Source organism: Babylonia areolata, chromosome 12 (assembly GCF_041734735.1).
Source record: "Babylonia areolata isolate BAREFJ2019XMU chromosome 12, ASM4173473v1, whole genome shotgun sequence".
Classification (NCBI taxonomy): domain Eukaryota; kingdom Metazoa; phylum Mollusca; class Gastropoda; order Neogastropoda; family Buccinidae; genus Babylonia; species Babylonia areolata.
Genome location: NC_134887.1, coordinates 41,575,662 through 41,596,054, shown reverse-complemented (window position 1 = coordinate 41,596,054; position 20,393 = coordinate 41,575,662). Strand labels below are relative to the sequence as shown.

General features: G+C 42.0%; 2 protein-coding genes across 2 annotated transcripts in view; one reads left to right on the top strand and one right to left on the bottom strand.

Annotated features, from left to right (window-relative positions):
• Positions 1-6,093, bottom strand: part of LOC143288634 (clathrin heavy chain 1-like) — a 40,964-nt gene extending 34,871 nt beyond the window's left edge. The window contains exons 1-4 of the mRNA XM_076597294.1: positions 5,923-6,093; positions 2,023-2,230; positions 1,248-1,397; positions 442-560 (exon numbers count right to left, since the gene is read on the bottom strand). Coding sequence (XP_076453409.1) covers positions 442-560; positions 1,248-1,397; positions 2,023-2,230; positions 5,923-5,964 — 519 coding nt within the window. The 5' untranslated portion in view covers positions 5,965-6,093. The remainder of the gene's footprint in view (positions 1-441; positions 561-1,247; positions 1,398-2,022; positions 2,231-5,922) is intronic.
• A 4,098-nt stretch (positions 6,094-10,191) lies between these two features.
• On the top strand, positions 10,192-14,857 carry LOC143288633 (large ribosomal subunit protein P2-like). Its single transcript, XM_076597293.1, has 4 exons — positions 10,192-10,344; positions 11,005-11,174; positions 12,733-12,828; positions 14,739-14,857. Exons 2-4 carry the CDS (start codon positions 11,006-11,008, stop codon positions 14,807-14,809), a joined length of 336 nt encoding a protein of 111 aa, XP_076453408.1. The 5' UTR covers positions 10,192-10,344; position 11,005; the 3' UTR covers positions 14,810-14,857.
• Positions 14,858-20,393: the final 5,536 nt, after the last annotated feature.

Sequence of the window (20,393 nt, the reverse complement as noted above, 5' to 3'; positions counted from 1 at the left end):
CAAGAGCTCAGGTGAAGACTGCATCAGCCGAGATGCAGATTCTGCTTCAATGCCTTACATCAGCTGAGGTGGAGATTTTAAGTGGAGAATTTAGTAGTCACCTCTGTCAACATATGAGCGGACAAGCTAGAAGAAAACATTACGTAACACCACACTTTATATTTTCCATCAAATCTGTCACATTAACATAAACTGGCAACAGCCACACTTTATACGAGTGTTGGTGACAAACTTGAGTGAACTGCCCTAAGGTTTATCTGTACTGTTTTTCTTTATTTGTTCAGTTCCACATTCCAAAAATGTTGACAGGAAAGACACATAAAAGACTACTGGGAACAAGCTGGGTCATGTACACCTGCAACTTATTTCACTCAATCAAGAGTCAAATTCACATATATAGCATGTGTTTCTACATTTGTAACACAAACGGTAAAAACTGACCTGAGCTGAGATGCCAATCAACAACAACCACTGTTGCTTGTCGTCAGTGCGGTAGTTGATGATCTGACAGCCTGCCAGGTTGGAGTGACGGTCAAATACTTTCTGGGGCTGAGAGTCACCTGAAATGGACAGGAAAATAATATATCAGTTCCTCAGTTTAGTCCAGCTCTATTTCTGAGCACAGGAGAATCATCAGCAAATTCATGTTGGTTGGGTAAGAGAAAGAACAATATTGTACCTTCTGCTGACCTTCTGCTGACTTCTTCAATGCCAAGTATAAGGTTGGATGGCTGTGCAAAATGTCTTATTCTGCTGCCAATGACTGAGGTTATACAGAAGCTGTCAGTTTCCATGTCACACATTCATGAGGCCCCCCAGCAAGTAAGACCTGGAACTGCCACCAAGCTGTTTTCATGGTGCCATGGCTGTATCTCCAACATGGGCAGGGCACCATCCATTTCAGCCACAAAGTCCAGCGCTGTCTATTTCTGGTGTGCAGCAACCACCTCCCTTTCCAAGTCTTAGTCTCTACTCTCCCTCTATGTCCATGACATGCAGCACACCAGTTTACTTACTGTCCACATGATCCAGCCAAGCTTCATCAGGACCTATCTGTATTTATATAAATTCCTGTAGCTTATAACCTAGTTAGCCATACACGGCCATATCAGAGTTCCTCTTGAGATCCCAAAGATTTCTAAAGTATCAGAAGCCTTGTTTTTCGTAGTGATATTATCCTTGTTTTCCCAGTCCCTCTCACTCCCTTTCTGACCATCTCCACCCCTGTTAGTGACTTGCCTACCCACCTTCCATGGCCCAGTGGTAGACAGCCTGGTCAGTGACCAACCCAATCATGTTGACAGAGATCCACTTCCAGAAGGTCACTTCCTCCGTCATGGTGTGGGCCTTCATCTTGCTCTTCATCTCTATGTTGAAGATCTGGAGTGTTTTGCCCGCTGATCACACACACACAATCATGTAAACACATGAAACCAAACAGAAATGTGTATGCGCAAACACACACACACAGTCACACATGCACACTCTCTCCTGACAAGATACCCAAATTACCCAAGCTGCTCTGTGCAAAAAGGAAACATAGGAAACAAACAGTCAAAGGTAGTCACATCTGAAAGACTCTTACATACAGTAGATCAACAAATACTGCAACATACTATGTGTGATCTTTCAGCACCTTTCACACTTTTTCTTTTGTTTGGGGATTTTGCTGCATTGTTATTTTACCTAACCTCTAACAGTGACAAAACATAATCTGAAAATGTACAAGAATTCTACAAATGGGAAGTAACTGATTCAGCATTATTTTCTACTTTCAAAACCGCAGTTGATCTTGTCCCCAAATTATCTTATTACTGAGACTGGCAGAAAGTAACACCTATGTTAATTCTATTTTCATCAATCCTGATAGTTATGCCCTATACAAAAAAAAACAACAACCAATAATATGAATATGAATACCAAAAAATCAGTATGCACAAAAATACAATCTACATAATTTACTATTCTACTTCAAGTACAACAGTTTACATGTGTCAGGTTGATAACATAGAAAATGTTTACCTTTGAGAGCAATCACTTTGCTGGCTGGATTCATGATGGCTGAGTCAGCAGAGATGGGACGGCGGATGGGGTTGCCCGAGTCATTCATGTCAATGATGACCACCTGGGCAGTTTCTCCCACCTTCTCCCGAACACAGATGAACTTATCAGACTCCATGGTGAGGGTGCTGAACCCAATGTTGGCAGCGTTGATGCCCACATTCTGGAGCTGTACACAACAAATGAATATATTCATTTATTTCTTTATATCTTTGTTGTATGTACTGGATATAGCCAAGCCAATCACACAATGCAAATTCATAAACATGAAGAGCATGTTACTGTCATACACAGCAAACAATCGCTTATCAAAACTTTCCACTGGACACCACCTTCAAAAGAAAAAGCAAAACTGTTTTGTTGTTGAAAATTTTAAGAAATATCGGCATGGCTGGCGATTAACCAATTAATTTGCCCCAACTGAGTTACATCCAATGTTAAGTATAATGCAAGAGACTTTACACTGTATAAAACTCTGGACTGGTCCATTTCCCTTTAACTCAACACATCTCAATAAGCTGCAATTGTTCTCTTTCCAAACAATCCAGTCATATGTAATACTTCAAACCAGTTCTGACATCTTGGTCCTCACTCCTGTATTAAGGTCCATTAGCTTTTCACAACTGGTCTAACACACACACACACACACAATCAGTGTGTGCATGTAAGCACAGGAGTATGTTCGCACTTGAGTGTGAAGAAAGAAACAGATGACTTTATCAATATAAATTATAATACACAGCAGGTTCACTATGCGCATGTACATGTTGAGTTTGTTGTTTGCAGCAGTTAGTATGTGTATGTATTCATCTGATGTGTTCACATTTAGTCTAATTTATATTCATGTCAATAACTTTGTCTCCTAAAAAAAGTACAACAGGTTGTAAACGCTTGTAAACAGACAAGGCACATGATCTATGTCATGCCATGGTACCAAGTACTTTATATCATGCCTGTGTGTTGTGTGTGTGACTGTGTGTGTGAGTGAAACTGAAAGCATACATGTGTGCATATGATATGCTTGTAAGCTTCAGTTATGGTGTACTTCAAGACAACCCTGCAAGACTGCCTCTTTGAGTGAAACAGGAATCACTGTCCATGGATAAAGTCCTGTCATCCCTATTATGTGAGTTTGAGACACAGACTGTAAGAACAGGAGCAACTGGACCACTTCCACCTTAGATCACTCTGTAAACAACATCCCAAGGGCGGGTCGTATTTGCATGCCGGAAAGCCAAGTCCTGAGACAGGCAAAAATCCTCTTGTCAAACATGAGCTCCAGGAGGCCATTCACAGCAGTCAGCTGGAAGACCCTTGCACAGTTGCAGCAGACATGCATTTAGGAGTTTATAAATTTGAGACTTATCACACTCTTGACCTGGACAAGAACTGAAGAAGTAACAGACCTAGAAATTGTGAATCGACTTCAGTGACAACTGTAACCTGCCATCACTGCAGCACTTTCACTTTCAGGTTCATGCGGCAAACGAATCTTTTGTGACTGTGATGTTTTCAGCAACTTTGATGGTAATGTGTGTGTGTGTGTGTGTGTGTGTGTGTATTATTGTTGTTGTCTGAGTGTGTACTGTGTGTGTGTTTATCAGATTGAGTGCTTCCAAAATTGTACAGTTGTGCACAAAATATGTCTAATAAAAAAAAAAAGTAATATGTAATGGTGACTTAGTTTATTATCATTATTCCCTATTTCTAACAGTATAAGCATGGGGACTGCAACAGTAATAACATTGGTTGACAATGTATTGAACCTTGCACATGATTCACACTGAACAGTAACAACTGTGGGTCTCGGGATATTGGTTCAGTGAACAATGGTGATATGAATGGGAAATCAACTGCATGTTCTGACAGCTCTAGCCTCAAGTCACATTCACACTGTCACAGTGAAGGAAAGGTGAATGATCATCTGATGTCAATTTTCCTCAAATTGTCAAAACAATTTATACCATATGTCATAATTCATTTGGTTCAAATCAAAGCAGAAATATCAATCGTTTTGAGCCAAATGTATGACTATCACTTCTTTTTCTTCACACTTGGCAGATCTAAAACTAGGACTGTTTTATCATTCCTCCATCTGCAAGTAGAGAATAATATGATTGGTTTGTTTGTTTTTTATATAGTTTTCATGAACCCAAACATACAAAAAAAGAAGCAATTCCCCATGGCTCAACATTAATGAAAAAGTTCTATGGGGTAAACATTAATGGTTGCCCCACTGCTTGAGGGAAGTAGATCATAATGCCAGGCAAGCTAAGATCTTTCTGAACTGTCGTGATAGGTTAACCAATGAATATTTTTCAAGTTAAACATGTCATTCTTTTTCAAAGCTATTTGTGGCACTCTCAATACTGATCATACCATATTCTCCTCTTCTTTTTTCTTCTTCTATTTTCCGAACACAATTGTCTGAAATTAACAAATATACCCCAATTTTTTAGACAGAACACCAAGATGGGTCTCAGTATTTAGACCTACAGAAAATAAAGGGTTTTTTGGGAGGGGTTTGGGGGGCGGGGGGTTCTTTGGTGCTTTATTTTCTTTATTTTCTTCTTTTTTTTTTTAATTGATTTTTTTTTCTCAAAGCCTGACAAAGCACGTTGTGTTAGGCTGCTGGTCAGGCATCTGCTTGGCAGATATGGTGTAGAGTATATGGATTTGACCGAACGCAGTGACGCCTCCTTTAGTTACTGATACTGATACTGGTGCTTTAAGTTTGTGAAAACAGGACAAGTAAGAAAGAACATTCTAAGACTGTGAATCTGACACTGACTTGCTCAACTGAGCAAGTGAAAAGGAAAGTTATTGTTAAACCCTCTTTCTGTACGAGTCTATGGCTCAGTAATGTTTCTAGCATTTACAAATATTTTTAATGGTATAAATAATCTCAGTCACACTCTCATTTCCCTGCAGATAATGTGATCAATATGTATTAAAAATATCTTCATCCACTAAATTTAACCTCATTTTTTCAAGCACATTCATCTAATCATGAATTCATCAATCTGAGCAAAACGCTGTGGACATTTAAAATAATAAAGAAAAAATTGAAAAAAGATCTGAAAAATAGGTCACTGTAAACAGGAAGGATTCTACTCCTAGTGGGCTGCTGACAAAACTTTAGCTAAGAAAACAACAGTAGGAGACACACCCCCTGACCTTCTTTCTTTGCAAGTCAACCATTGTACCTATGCTAACCATTGGGATTGCAAACACTGATGCAAAGGATTATTTATGCATGAACAATGTTATTGTTTAATAAAAGTACAAGAACAATGTAATCTACCATTTGAAATTGTTAAGACTGTGCCACTGCATTTGATTTGTAACGTATGCATGTGATGTATGCTGAGTTCGCTGATTGTCCCGACAAGGGGGCGTCACTGCAGTAAGGTGACACGATTCACTGATAATATAACGTTTGTTTTCCCCGAATAATAATAACAGCTTATTCTGACGATCATACATTTCACTGCTGTGTTAATGTACAAACTGTCAAGCAGAAATAAGCACACCTTTTGGGAACGTACACAACAAACTCGGTAAATCTATTCAGAATTGCAACAGAACGAGAGTGGTCTGCTTCAATGTTCATGATTATCTATTCCGGTTTAGAGGACGACACATTTATTAACTGATCAATAATCTGACGTGTATGAAACCTGCACATACGCAAACGTACATCAATACATTATGTTAGTTCACATTTCAAGTACACGATCCAATAAACTGAATAACAATACAAACAAGAAATGACAAGCAGACGACAGAATGCCCTCGCGGTTTAGGGGCGTGTTTTTCACAGCAATTCGTTTCTACATTTTCTTCGTGGTTTTTACTCACCTGCAGATGTTCTTGAAATCGTATTGGCAATATCTGCGACATGGTGAAAGCCCCTGGTTTGATATACGGCTTGCACCACCCGAAATATCAGTTCCCGAACGTCCTTTCCCACACTAGCCGGTTCCTCACTGCCTGTTGACACTGACCAATTTCTGAAAATGGCTGCTGCCGGTGGAGTTTACAAAAATAGTGCGTTTTGACAAGTGCACACTCATTCCATATATGGAAAATAATCGAAATTACGCTCGCTTTTGTTCGATCTCGTTACATTTAAATAGATGTGTACAGCAAAAGCTGTCTGCTATATGACTATCCCTTGACCTTCAAAATTACTATTTAACAGGAACTGCCGTGAGAACTATATTGTTCATTGAAAATACTTATTCGTGCGCCATTGATGTCGTCATCGCGAGGCTTGGACCGACACGCTTATCCACCTCCAATCAATAAACGAACGTTCCTTTATCCCTCACACTCATATTCTATTATTAGCAGCGCGTGATATTTTCGACTTCCTTAAAATTTGAGTTTACAGTTGGCGTCTGATGTTAGACACTGGAACTCATGATAATAAAATTTTAGAGCATGGGCATCTCATGTGGTGGATACTAAATTAGTGTGAGTTGGGCATACATTACATGTTTGTTCGCTGAAAAGCACGTTCGTTTATTGACTTCAGTCTGGTTCCATTTCTTGTGGGCGACTTCGATGTGAGTCATTCTGTCCGATCTGAGAATCATGATAATAACAACAATGTGAAAGATGATGATGACGATTAACACAATCTTCTTAAAATCGTACCCAGTCTCAAAAAATCAATGTCAATCGCCGACTCACGGTTTTTAGCGCAACACAATGCAAGGACTACCGCGGCAGTTTCAGTTTCAGTTTCAAGGAAGTGTCAAAGGGTGCGGACCGATCTTTCATTTCTACGCCACGCCACATCTACGTCATTGGGAGGAGAAGGGGGGGACTGACTCGAAGACTACTGAAGAAGGATATGCGATCATCAGTGGGGGAGGGGGAGGGCGGTCAGATCACAATCAAAGTGCCGGATCTATGCATAACAAGCTGAGTGAACATCCCAGCCTTTCCTGGCCAGAAGTGTTGTTGCCCTTATGTTTCTTGTGCTCTAACAGATATAAAACGTTTAATGCAAGAGAAACGTAATCCCAGCTAACCATGCAATGCATTTGGAATGGGATGCTATACCCATGTTCGACTGTGCAATGGCTGAAAGCGTTGGACTTTCAATCTGAGGGTCCCGGGTTCAAATCTCGGAAATGGCGCCTGGTGGGTAAAGGGTGGAGATTTTTACGATCTCCCAGGTCAACAAATGTGCAGACCTACTTGTGCCTGAACCCCCTTTGTGTGTATATATATGCACGTAGAAGATCAAATACGCACGTTAAATATCCTGTAATCCATGTCAGCATTCGGTGGGTTATGGAAACAAGAACATACCCAGCATGCACACCCCCGAAAACGGAGTATGGCTGCCTAGATGGCGGGGTAAAAACGGTCATACTCGTAAAAGTCCACTCATGTACATACGAGTAAACGTGGAAGTTGCAGCCCACGAACGAAGAAGAATAAGAATACACATGTTCAAAATGCTCATTTCATGCTTTTTGAAACCTTTTTTTTTTTTTTTTTTTCTTGAAATGGTCATGTATTGACATTTCAATGATTGGATCTGGCATATGTGCTGCTGGTGTTTACATGTATGCCTTTTTTGTAAAATTGTTTTGCTTACACTGAAAATGATTCACTTGGGTCAGGACGCCCATGTTGTTGTTGCTTGATTACTGCCCTTTTTGGGACACAAAATGTTCATCTAGACTGGACAGTTGATACCCATGTACTCCGATACTTACTGCCTGCTTTGGTTTTACATTTACACACACAGACACACACACAGACACACACACACACACACACACACACACACACACACACACACACACACGCAGTCAGCGCACGCACGCACGCTGCACACACACACACACACACACACACACGCCACGCACACACACACAAACCAAACAAATATAATTATCGCAGCAACTACTTGAATGACCGCGCGCGCGCGCGCGCGCGTGTGTGTGTGTGTGTGTGTGTGTGTGTGTGTGTGTGTGTGTGTGTGTGTGTGTTCGTTCATTTGCTTAACGTGTATCCACATTTGTGATTAGACGAAACTCCATTACCTCCCCCAACCCACCCATGCCTTAACTCATCACTACTTTCCCTGTTCCTCTCTCCTCAAAAAAAAAAAAGAAAAAAAAAAGGGGGGGACTGAAGAAGAATATAAACGAAATAAACTAAACTAACTAGCCAACCAGCAGAATCACAACAAAGAGCCAACTGGGCTCCAAATTAAACTCTGAACTATTTCAAACACATGTTGATTATCATATAAGACATTTCTAATGGAAGCGGATGGAACTGCAGATTTTGTAAATGACACAGGTAAATATGGTTTTTTTTTAACTGTTCACATTAATTTTATACAGATAATATGCACGGGGGTAATTTCATTATCGCAAATGCAAGTCACATTTGAAGTATATTTTGTTTTTATGGCATCCAGTCGTAATCTGTATATTAGACTGGTGAGCCTCCTGCTACTGTTACGTCGTCGGTTTTGTTTTAAAAGAAAACATGCGATCAATTTTTCGCGAGCTATTGTCAGTATTTTCTCTGTCATGATCAGACTCCTGTTTTAGTTTATTGACATGGTTCCAGCAAGTTTTCTCTAGCAGAGAATAACCTTCGTGTAATGAATATGGAATACGAATTTCCATGGCACTGTAAATGTTCATTGCGCCTTTTTTCGCACAACAATGCACCCGCTCATTTCCCACGATCCCTTTGTCAGTGAGAAGGGATCCAACAAAAAATTAATCTTTGTACCACGAATGGTCAAAACATGAATTATATGACGAATTTCTGTTACGAGTTCTCATTAAGATTTTAATGCTTGTAATACAATCGGATTTAGAATCGACACAAAATAACACTTAATTGAAATATGGTAATGGGAAGATCTAGTAAGTGATTTAATCCCATTAATATAGCCATAAGTTCTGTGAATATTGAAAAATCTTTACCGATATGACAGAACTTCTTTACTTTTAATGACGGAATTATAGATGTGTGTGTGTGTGTGTGTGTGTGTGTGTGTGTGTGTGTGTGTGTGTGTGTTTCAGTGCTGTGGAAGCTGCGATACGTAGCCTAGGAATGCGTGTGTGGGAAAGAAAGGGGGTTGGGAGGGCAGGGCAATTTGGGAGATGGTGTGTATATCAGCCGGTGTGCGTGTGTGTCAGGTGTGTACAGTATGTGCCCGGTGTGTGTCTATCGGCAGGGCTCGTGTACACGGCTGTGTATTTCGGCCTGTGCACTTTTGTTTGCCGGCGCTTTCATATATGTGAAAATGCATGTTTGTTGCATATCCGGCTGTTATGTCGGTGTGTGTGTGTGTGTGTGTGTGTGTGTGTGTGTGTGTGTGTGCAGTACCCGAGTACGTGGCAGTGGGGACTCAGTGTCACTTATTTGCTTATTTGTTTATTCATTATCATTATAGTCTTTTTGTTTTCATCTTTTATTTGTTATTTATAAAGAATTTTTATTCATCAAAAGTTGGTTTTCATGTTTATTTATACATATCATCTATTTGAATTTTTCCGTCTATTAAAAAATTTTTTATTTAATCTATCTTTTTTCCCCTTCTCTTTTCAGATATTCATTTACTTTTTTTTTTTCTCAAGGCCTGACTAAGCGCGTTGGGTTACGCTGCTGGTCAAGCATCTGCTTAGCGCACGTGGTGCAGTGTATAATTATGTGTTGTTTTTTTCCGAACGCAGTGACGCCTCCTTGAACAACTGATTCCGACACTGATAGTCACGTGACCAGGTCCACAAGGCATAAAATTATTGCCAACAAAAAATTCTTGTGTTTAAAAAAAAGAAGAAAAAATAATAAAAATCACAATATATTTTGGTTACTTTCGCCATAATCAGTTTACAGGGGATTTTATTTTTCACGGATACAAAAATGACTTTGTGATCGATTCAAGATCTTGTCAGTTCCGGTTTGCTTTCCCCGTTTTGCTGTGCTCTGGTAAACAGAAATACGGATCGGATTTAATTCTTAATTCAACAATTTTTACCAGTCGATCCAAAATACGAAGGTATGTAAACAAAAAGAACGGATAAAATCCTATTTGATAATTATAAAAATAACGATATAGAAGATAATAAAGGTAGCTGTCATTTTTAGTGAGTAAAGTTCTAATTTCAAGTTACAATCCTAAAACCGAACCAATTTTAATAGTCACGTGGTCCTGCCATACTTGTTCCTTTTCCGTCGCCATTTTCAAAGGGAGCGTGACTCGTTTCGTGTCTGCCAACTTAGACTTAAAAAGTAAGTGTTCTGGCATGCTTTGGTGTTTTAAAGGTATAGATTTTGTTAGACAGCGTCTGTAAAGAGTGTTACGATAGAACTTTGTCATCCACATTCCAACTTTATAGAAAAAATATAATTTTTGTCTGTCAAATGCAGTTGTTGGTAAACTAGCACGTGTGTTGGCTCTTACTCTGATTTTGCCTGGGCATTGTCACTTTAATTTTTACTCAGTTCATCCTCACCTTCAAAAAGGATGTAAATATAAAGGTCACCAAGTTATTTGAATATTTCCATTAAAATATAAATGTTTGAAAATGATATAACAATTTGGTATTTGGAATGATGTGGAGACGCTTGAGTTACTTTTAAGTAATTGAAATAGATCCTTTCGAGATCAACTTTGTTTTTGTGTGTGATATAATTGTAGCATATCCAAAGGTAGGCAATGCTTAATTATTGGGTTCTTCAATAAAAGATGGCAAAGAATCTACCATTACAGCTGATAAAATATCCATCAATTTTACATGTGATCTACAGGGAATCATGCTGAACATGACTGCAGGAGATTCCGAACACCACTTTTGATGAATATTTTAAAAAAAGAAAGCAAAAAGGATGAACATGAAATAGTGACTAGTGGATATCATTTAACATTTTTTTTCTTTCGTTGGTCTGCAGAATGCGTTACGTAGCCGCTTACCTGCTGGCCGCCTTGAACAAGGCTGAGCCAACAGCAGCAGATGTGGAGAAGATCCTGAGCAGTGTAGGGATCGATGCAGAGGCGGAAGAAGTACAGAAGGTGGTCAGTGAGCTGAAGGGAAAAGATCTGGAAGAGGTCATCGCTGAAGGTGAGTACAATGGATTGTACCTACCTCTGTACTTCACCCCTTGAGTGCCCCAGGACAAAATTCCCATCCCCTTCCAGTATGCAAAAAAAAGTGCACCATGATAGAAATATCCATCTGTATCATTAAGGAATTTTCCCATCACAAAATCTTTAAATTTGTGAGAAATGGACCACTGGAGAGTTCCGCAGCCATCTTGGATCTTGTGTATGCGCATCTTTTACTCAAAATTTGGCAAAGTCAAAGGCAATCAACATAGACAAAAGCAGAAAACATGTGCTGTCCTCCATTTGCAGTTGATAGCCTCCATCGCAACATAGACAAAAGCAGCAAAAATGTGCTGTCCTCCATTTCTGCAGTTGATAGCCTACATTGCTACAACCAAACTCTGGTCAGTGAATTGCCATCGAATGCACACACAAAAAAAGAGCAAAAAAATCGAAGAGAAAAAAAGCTGCTGTGTCGCATGTTCTGCCTTTTTCGATCACCTTTGCTGCTTAAAATTTCAGAGAGCCAATCAATTTCAAGAGCACAGAACATGTGACATGCCGCTTTAAGTCGTGTAAGCACAGAACTCTCCAGTGGTCTATTGTCATAAAAGGAATGGATAATGTGTTCATTTTCCTTTCTGCAAAGCATGGGTTATACATACTTTTCTTCAGTAGTTTGCATGCTAGATTTTTTTTGGTTTGTTTTTTGGATGATACCCTCCATGACCAAACATCCTTTAAGCTGATAGTAACAGATTTGGCACTGAATGGTTTAATTCTTTTCTGGTTAAATGTGAATGGTGAGGGGGCACAGAAATAGAAAACAACAAGTTGGCAGGTAGGAACTGCTTTTCTGTTGTATCTGTTTGAAAGGGTGGCGGTGCTTTCTTTCTGAAAAGCTGGAAATTTGCATGCAATAGCTCTTCAAACAAATACGGGAGGTATTTGGTGGTGGGAAATTTTGCAGTGAATGTGTATTTCTTTCAGAAAGATCATATGTGAAAATTACTAATAGTATGACTACTATCTCAGAAGTAATGATGATACTTTTATGCTTCAAAATGTGTAATTATGAAGATCAGCATCAAGAATCGGCTGGTTTATTGTCTATGCACTGGTAGTGGTAGATAAAATCTGTTCGACCTATGTAAATAGGAGCATATGATGTAAATAAACTATAGCTGAGTAACATACAAGTTGATAAGAAAAGTATAAACTATAATCAATCACACAGACATTCTCCTTCCCATCTCTAAAGTTACATGAACATGATTCATGCCCTCCCTCCATCTTCCCTCACCACAGAATCCTCCTTTCTCTCCCCTTTTGCCTCCACCCTTCCCTCCACCTACCCCCTTCATTGCACAAAACTCCCAACAAAAGCTAATGGTTGAGACTAAAAACAGTCTTCCTTTGGCATCTTTTATCCCTGTGCTAATGCTGCCATATCCTCATGACATGTTGATAATCTATGGGGTTGTGGTTGTAAAGTGATGGCCAGTACAGGCCTACGTTGGTGGTCAGTGACGTACATTACACTTTGGTGACATGCGATGTGTGTAATGTTGCAGGCACTAAGAAGCTGTCATCAGTGCCGTCAGGCGGTGGCGTTGCTGCCTCTGGAGCCCCTGCTGCTGCTGCTGGGGGAGCTGCTCCTGCTGAAGAAGGTGAGCGTATGCAGTTTTCAGGGAAAACCTTGATCAGTTGACACACATAGTGACTAAGTAGGGCTTCTTGATCAGTTGACACACATTGTGACTGAGTGGGGCTTCTTGATCAGTTGACACACATAGTGACTGAGTGGGGCTTCTTGATCAGTTACACATAGTGACTGAGTGGGGCTCCTTGATCAGTTGACACACATAGTGACTGAGTGAGGCTCCTTGATCAGTTGACACACATAGTAACTGAGAGGGGCTCCTTGATCAGTTGACACACACCGTGACTGAGTGGGGCTCCTTGATCAGTTGACACACATAGTAACTGAGAGGGGCTCCTTGATCAGTTGACACACACCGTGACTGAGTGGGGCTCCTTGATCAGTTGACATAGTAACTGAGAGGGGCTCCTTGATCAGTTGACACACACCGTGACTGAGTGGGGCTCCTTGATCAGTTGACACACATAGTGACTGAGTGGGGCTCCTTGATCAGTTGACACACACCGTGACTGAGTGGGGCTCCTTGATCAGTTGACACACATAGTGACTGAGAGGGGCTCCTTGATCAGTTGACACACATAGTGACTGAGAGGGGCTCCTTGATCAGTTGACACACATAGTAACTGAGAGGGGCTCCTTGATCAGTTGACACACATAGTGACTGAGAGGGGCTCCTTGATCAGTTGACACACATAGTAACTGAGTGGGGCTCCTTGATCAGTTGACACACACCGTGACTGAGTGGGGCTCCTTGATCAGTTGACACACATAGTAACTGAGTGGGGCTCCTTGATCAGTTGACACACATAGTAACTGAGAGGGGCTCCTTGATCAGTTGACACACATAGTGACTGAGTGGGGCTCCTTGGTCACATAAGAGGGAGATTTCAGTATTATGTGGATTTTTGTGTTGGCATGTTAGATTTTTTTTCCTTCCGTTTATTTTTCTTGGTTACAGTATTAAGACATGAACTTTGATTAAGCAGCACCTGGACCCCAGCTGCAAGCATTACTCAGAATATTTCAAATTACTTCACTATCATCCATTTAGAAGTCTGGGGTTGGGATCACTGATCTAAAAATAGATGGATAGCAAAGCTGAAGTGAACTGGACGCCATGCTGAGACTGGTAGCTGGCTGTCGGTCTGTTGAGAAGTCGTCAGCTAACTGGTGGTAGTTTCAGAACTGTAACTTATCTTCGATGAAATTGTGTTTTGCTTGCCCCCACAACATACCAAATGTTGTCTTGATTGAAAGCTTGCCGTGAAGCAGTCATCGTACCAGCTAAGCGCTGGGCTACATATATGAAGTTACCACTTCGTGCTGTGCTGACACAAGTAGCAGAATGGCTGATTGAACACTTCCGCTGGCTTCAGTTTGTAAAGGGGCTCAAAGAAGGCATGCACTATCCACCTATTTTTAGAACAGTAGGTTGGGGTCCTTTATCACTTGATGCATCAGGTGACAAAGGCTGGATTCTTTGAATGAATTTTACTGACACGAACACACAAAAAAAAAGGGGGGTGGGTGGGGGGGGAGTAAATTTCAGGCTATTGACTGAGGCGTTGTAGATGGTTGAGTTGATGTTGAGGAATCTGTGCAGTTAGACACTGACAGGTTTTTCATTCAAGACAGTTCTGTAGAATTGGAACCCCTGTTCTCATAATTAGCGAAGAACAGGGGTTGACTTTATCATACAAGTTTGTTCTCCTAGTTTTGACAGAACTACCTCTGGAGTTCCACCGGATCGTTCATTCAGTTTTTTGAGGATTATGGATTGATTAGTATGCTTATGTCCGGAGACAATTGTTGTTCATGATATCGTCAGTTTACATAGAAACAGTGATATGTCAGAGAAAAAAAGTTAATGTGTGAACTGACACTTGCTGTAATGCAGCCCTTTACTTTTTGTTGCAGCCAAGAAAGAGGAGAAGAAAGAAGAGTCTGAAGAATCAGATGACGACATGGGCTTCGGTCTGTTCGACTAAATACAGAGTAGCATGTTGTGTTGGAAAATAAAGTGATGTCATCTGTCATCTGTGTGGTGCTGTTTGTGACTGAGTGGATGGGTGGCAGTAATGTGTGTATTCTGTTAAAGTATGAATACCAGTGAGAATGAGAAGGCAGTAGTTCTGAGTTTACAGACCATGAGCGCTGAAGAAGCTAGATCCAGGTAGTGTTGTTCCTTGTGTTTGGTAATTGGTCTGGAAAAGAAAGATAAAAAAGTAATGGTAAAAGCACTGCAGGTGGGGTGGATGTGACAAAAAGATCAAAAGCAACAAACTACTATTAAGGGACTTGCCCATGGGTCTGCAACAACATGCATGACAAAAAATCCAGTTACTGGCAAAACATTTTATTTTTTTATTGACTGATTTTGACACTATTGTGTTGGAGTGCTTCATTATAGCAGATAGCTCGATCCTGCCACTTGGCAGTGCTGGGGCCACTCTTGTCTATCCCTTTATCCATCAACACACAAAATCTGACTCAGAGCAACAATTTGCGAGGTTGGACCACCGTTCAGCGAGTGGGGGTTTGAGGGTGGACGCACATCCCACGACAAGCCTCAATATATGTGATGTCCGCAGCCACAGATTGCAGCTGAATCGTGTGGCATGTCCCAAACAGTCTTGCGACCAATTCGGGCAGGGAAGCCATCCCTCTACTCGGGGGGTGAAAGTGGTCCACCAGGGGGACATGCAACACAAAAATTGCGCCTCTCGGCATCAACCAAGGCACACACGGACTTTTTTTTAATTATTACCTCCCTTGCGGCCTACTGGATCGAACCACGGACTCCCACATGCGGAATGACATTCCTCCCGCTACATCGCGGAAGCGTCACATTACTCAATAGGGAATATGTACTGGCAAAGCCCCTCTGATTAGCAGGTTTTTTTGGGGGGGGGGGGGGGGGTTGCGCGAAGGGAGGCAACTCCGCTTTTGAAACCTAGGCAGTTGTCAACGGAGTTACTTCCCTTCTACACAGCCAGTCACTCCAGCCCCCTTTACTGACCACGGGATGTTCTTTTGAAATAATACAGAAGTAATGAATACAATTGTTATTATTAATGATGTATTATGATTAAAAAAAAGTCATTGTTAGTGATTTATTTATTATAAAAAAAGGAACCACGCACAAATCCATGCATGTACATTTCTCTCTATATATGCATATCTACATGTGTTTCTGCGAGATGTTTATACATTCTTCATATAAACATATACAATTACATTTCTATCTCTGTACATCGAGATTTTCTAACAAAGCAAGATCTGCACATATATTTTTGCACACTTCTGTACGTGAGGCTCAGGACTGTGTCTACATACAGGCACAATATTCATATGTGTATGTACATATCTATTAGACATTTTTGCATTGCTTTTTCAGTACACATACCCATTTACTTGAGCATATCCATGTATGCTACATATATTCTTGTGTATGTGTTCATTTTCATGCATTGATCTCTAGGCATGGCCACATTCCCTGGCATCCCATTGAAGTCTACGTACATCCTAAGTACATATTTGTGCACATCTTCGTATATAGTTTCCTCATTCCATTTTGGAGGACTGCTCCATACATTGACACAACTGTCAGTCTCGAGCAAGCTTGAACATATGCTCCTGGCCACATCCACATCTCTGCTGTAGCTGGCTCCAAGGGACCCAGACACACTCCCTCCTCACCCACAGGGCTGAAGATGCCCTAACTTGGTACAAGGAGGGAGGGAGGATGTTTTCCTAGCAGGCCATTACAGTTACCGCATCCTAAACATAGAGAAGGCGAACCCCCCGCCTTGTCACGCGATTCTGCACCAGTAGGTATGTTAGCTAAACGTAATTTTAGGGGGGGGGGGGGGATTCCTTTGCTTTCAAAACACATTAATTTTTGTCATGGTTTGTGGACCTTACCTGAGAAATTGTATTTCTACAGGCTACATTTTTTTTTTTTATCAAAAGTATGCAAACCATGTGGGTTTTTTTTAATTGTTTTTTTTAAAGGAAATGATTGACCTTTCTAACGAAAACACTTTTGATATTAGGAATGTTTTAAAGATTTTGAGCTGGTTGAACAAGGAGGTATATTTTTAGCTATGTAATTTAACGTTTCTTGTTACAAAAACAACTCTTTCATTGTGAATATTTCAACAACAAATTAGATAACACCACAAGCATACAAAGGAAAAAAGCCCAACAAATGAAGTCCAGGTATCCAACGTGGTGTGACTGAACTAAAGTAATTGAAATGATAGAGATTACACATTTGGACCAATTCCAAAACTACAGTATTACTGGTTAACCCATCATGCAGGCAGTGAACAGGTTAAATGCTGCTCATCTTGAATCGTGTCCCCAGTCACACTCCCAGGCTGACACTGACACATTCCCTGTACTGACATAACACAGGGAGCTACCTATCAAAGGTTGCCATGAGACGACACATCAGAGGAGACCCCACACTGAGGCGATCAGGTGGTGATTCCTGGTGCCTGTTCTGACAGGCAGAATATCCCTGTTGGCAGCAATACTTTGTTCGTCGTCAAGCGAGACAGTGAGCACCTTCCCTGGACTGCCACCATGGACATAAATAGAACCATTCTATCTGTAAGTTCATGGACTGCCACTACTTCCCTCGAGAGAGAGTCACAGTGATTCTGCTGATTACCTAAACTGACAGAAACTCGCCACAGTCCAGGAAGTGAGATCATAACGAGTTGCACTGGTTTCCCATAGAGCAAAGAATCGATACAAATCCGCCTGTCTCTGCTACCATGTCGTATGTGGAACTGCACCCCGATACCTCTCTGACATCTTTCAAATCTATGTACTACTCCCCCAACCAACTCCCGTTCTCTTTGCTCTGCTGCCGATGAAAGAACGCTTTGCATCCCCAAACTACAAAAGAGAAAAGCACGGTGGTCGAGCCTTTTCATCATCATCTGCTGTTCATTTATGGAACTCTTTGCCTCACCTTATCCGTCACAGCCCCTTACTGCCTTCCTTTAAATCTAACCTCAAGACTTTCCTGTTGAAGCAGCATTTCCTTTACACACTCTCTTATACGTGAAGTAGTCATATACAGTTGATTGTGTAAGTATATTTGTAATGCCGTATTGTGTATGCGTTGAATGGATGGATGCATGTATGTTTGTATTGTACGTACGAGTTTGTATGCGCATATAATATATATATATATTGTGCATGATTGTGAGTTGAGAACAGTGTGTTTGGTATACGTGTGTGTGTGGATTGTAAAGCACTTTGTGCAATGAGGAAGAGCTGATAAATGTCCAGTTATCATTGCAGTATTTGGAACATTTTTTCTGTTATTCATTATTTGGACTAAGATGACAATATAATGCTGCTCTGGAGATCCATGTTGGTTTGGGACTACTCACGACATGACATGCGTTGTACTTTGTACTTCCTTTCATGAAATAACCCAGTGTCAACCTCAACTTCGGTACATTGGTGTTGATCAGGTTACTTGTTGTACTTTGTGTTTCCTTTCATGAAGTAACCCAGTGTCAACCTCAACTTCGGTACTTTGGTGTTGATCAGGTTACTTGTGCAACACCATGGTAGATTATTGGTGTCATTTCTTTATTTTTGCTAATGTCACACGGATGGTCCAGGTTCCAGCTAATGAAGAGGCGTCGTTTGGACGATCAGAAGGGACGCAACCTTTTAAGGTATATGCGCAGGGCCCTGACCGAGCAGAGGAATCTGTCCTCGTCGTCATGGGCCAGTATAGAGGAGAGTGGTTTGGTGAAAAGAATGGGAGAGGGTGTACCGGGAGTCTGATTTTTGGCAAGAAATTCAGGGAGGAATCTAAGTGAGATAGATCCGTCCGGCTCAAAGGCTATATCTTGTGTGATGCCACTGAGGGCATGAACCTCACTACACCGCCTGCCTGAGGCAAGTGAGATGAGAAAGAGTGTCTTCATGGAGAGTAGCTTGAAATGAGCTATAGCAAGGGGTACGAAGGGGGCCTTGCGGAGGTATTGCAGGACCAGCAAAAGGTCCCAAGAGGGGGTCCGGAGGGATTTACGTGCGTGACTGAGGGAAGCCCCTCGGACCAGTGCTTTGAGCAGGGGCTCATCTGAGAAAGAAGGCCCGCCCAGTTGCCGAAGAGTGGAGCTGATTGCAGCACGATGGACCCGTACTGCACAGGCAGAGAGGCCTTTGGAGGAGGAGAGGAAGGCAAGAAAGTTGGCGAGATCCATATTGGATGGGTGTGTGGAATTGACTGAGTGGGTTGAGCACCAGGAGAGCCAGCGGTTCCAGTGTGCAGAGTAAACGCCTTGAGTGCCTTTGCGATGTGACCTGCACACAAGGTCAGCTGTGTCATCAGAGGCGCCTAGTGCTGACAGAGATTCCCGCACAGTAGCCAGGCGTGTAGGTTGAGAACCTCTGGGTTTCCGTGGGGAACGCCCCAGCGGGAACGTGAGTGAGGTGGAGGTCGGGGAACCACGGCTGTGCTGGCCAGTGTGGTGCGATGAGAATCACGGTGGCACTCTCCAGCCTTGCCTTTCTGAGGACTTTTCATATGATTGGAAGTGGGGGGAAGGTGTACCCCGAAAGGTTGGACCAGCTGATCGATAGGGCGTCTATGGCCCAGGCCTGCGGGTCTGGGACTGGGGAGATGTATGTTGGAATGTGGAAGTTGAATCTTGTTGCGAAGAGATCCACCTGTGGTTTGTGCCAATGGTCCCAGATCGGCTGAAGAGTTGAGTGTGACAGGGTCCACTCCGTTTGGAGCATGGTGTGGGATCTGCTGAGGTAATCTGCTAGAATGTTGAGCTTGCCTGGGACATATCATGCTGTCAGGTGGATGTTGTGCTCTTGACACCAGAGGAGGACTGTCTCCCTCTGACAGGCCCTTGACTGAAGGCTGGGGCTCCATGATGGGATAGCCTGCCTAGGCTGGAAACCCCTGGAAGTGTCTCATTAGAAAGACAGTGCTTGAGAAGGAATGCCCATCTGTAACCACAGCAGTGGTTGTGTGTCGAGGCTGAAAGGATCGGGCAAGGAAGACCAAGTGCAGAAATTGCTTTCAAACGCCAATTGTTTGAGACTTCGATGTTGGATCTCTGTTCGAGCAAGGTGATGGGCGAACTAATGTGCTTGAATGCAGCATCTGCCGTGTCGGTATGAGTGGGCAGAAAGGTGCGCCCCTGTGGGTAATGAACGGTTCGTTGTGCTTTGTGAGACGCATCCGTCCTCGTCAATATGCCTTTCTCCCGAGTGTACAGGAAAAAAATTATTACCCAGGCCTTCTGCCACTAGTGAGGAGTGGAAGAGATGGACTTAGGGTGATTGTCTCCTGCCCAGTGGGCAGTTTTTGGGCCCGCTAAAACTTGGAAGGCAAAGATAGACACCCCTTCATGGGAGGGCTGGCAAGGATGTAGGGCCCGTGTGGAGCTGCTGTCACAACCACAGTGGTGCAAACCAAGGGTTGTTGTAGGCAAGGGGGGGAAGAAGGGATGCCTTACAAACTTGGAGGAATGAAGGGCATGTGTGTCCGGAGTGGCACCTCTTAGTTGGACTGCCTCATCC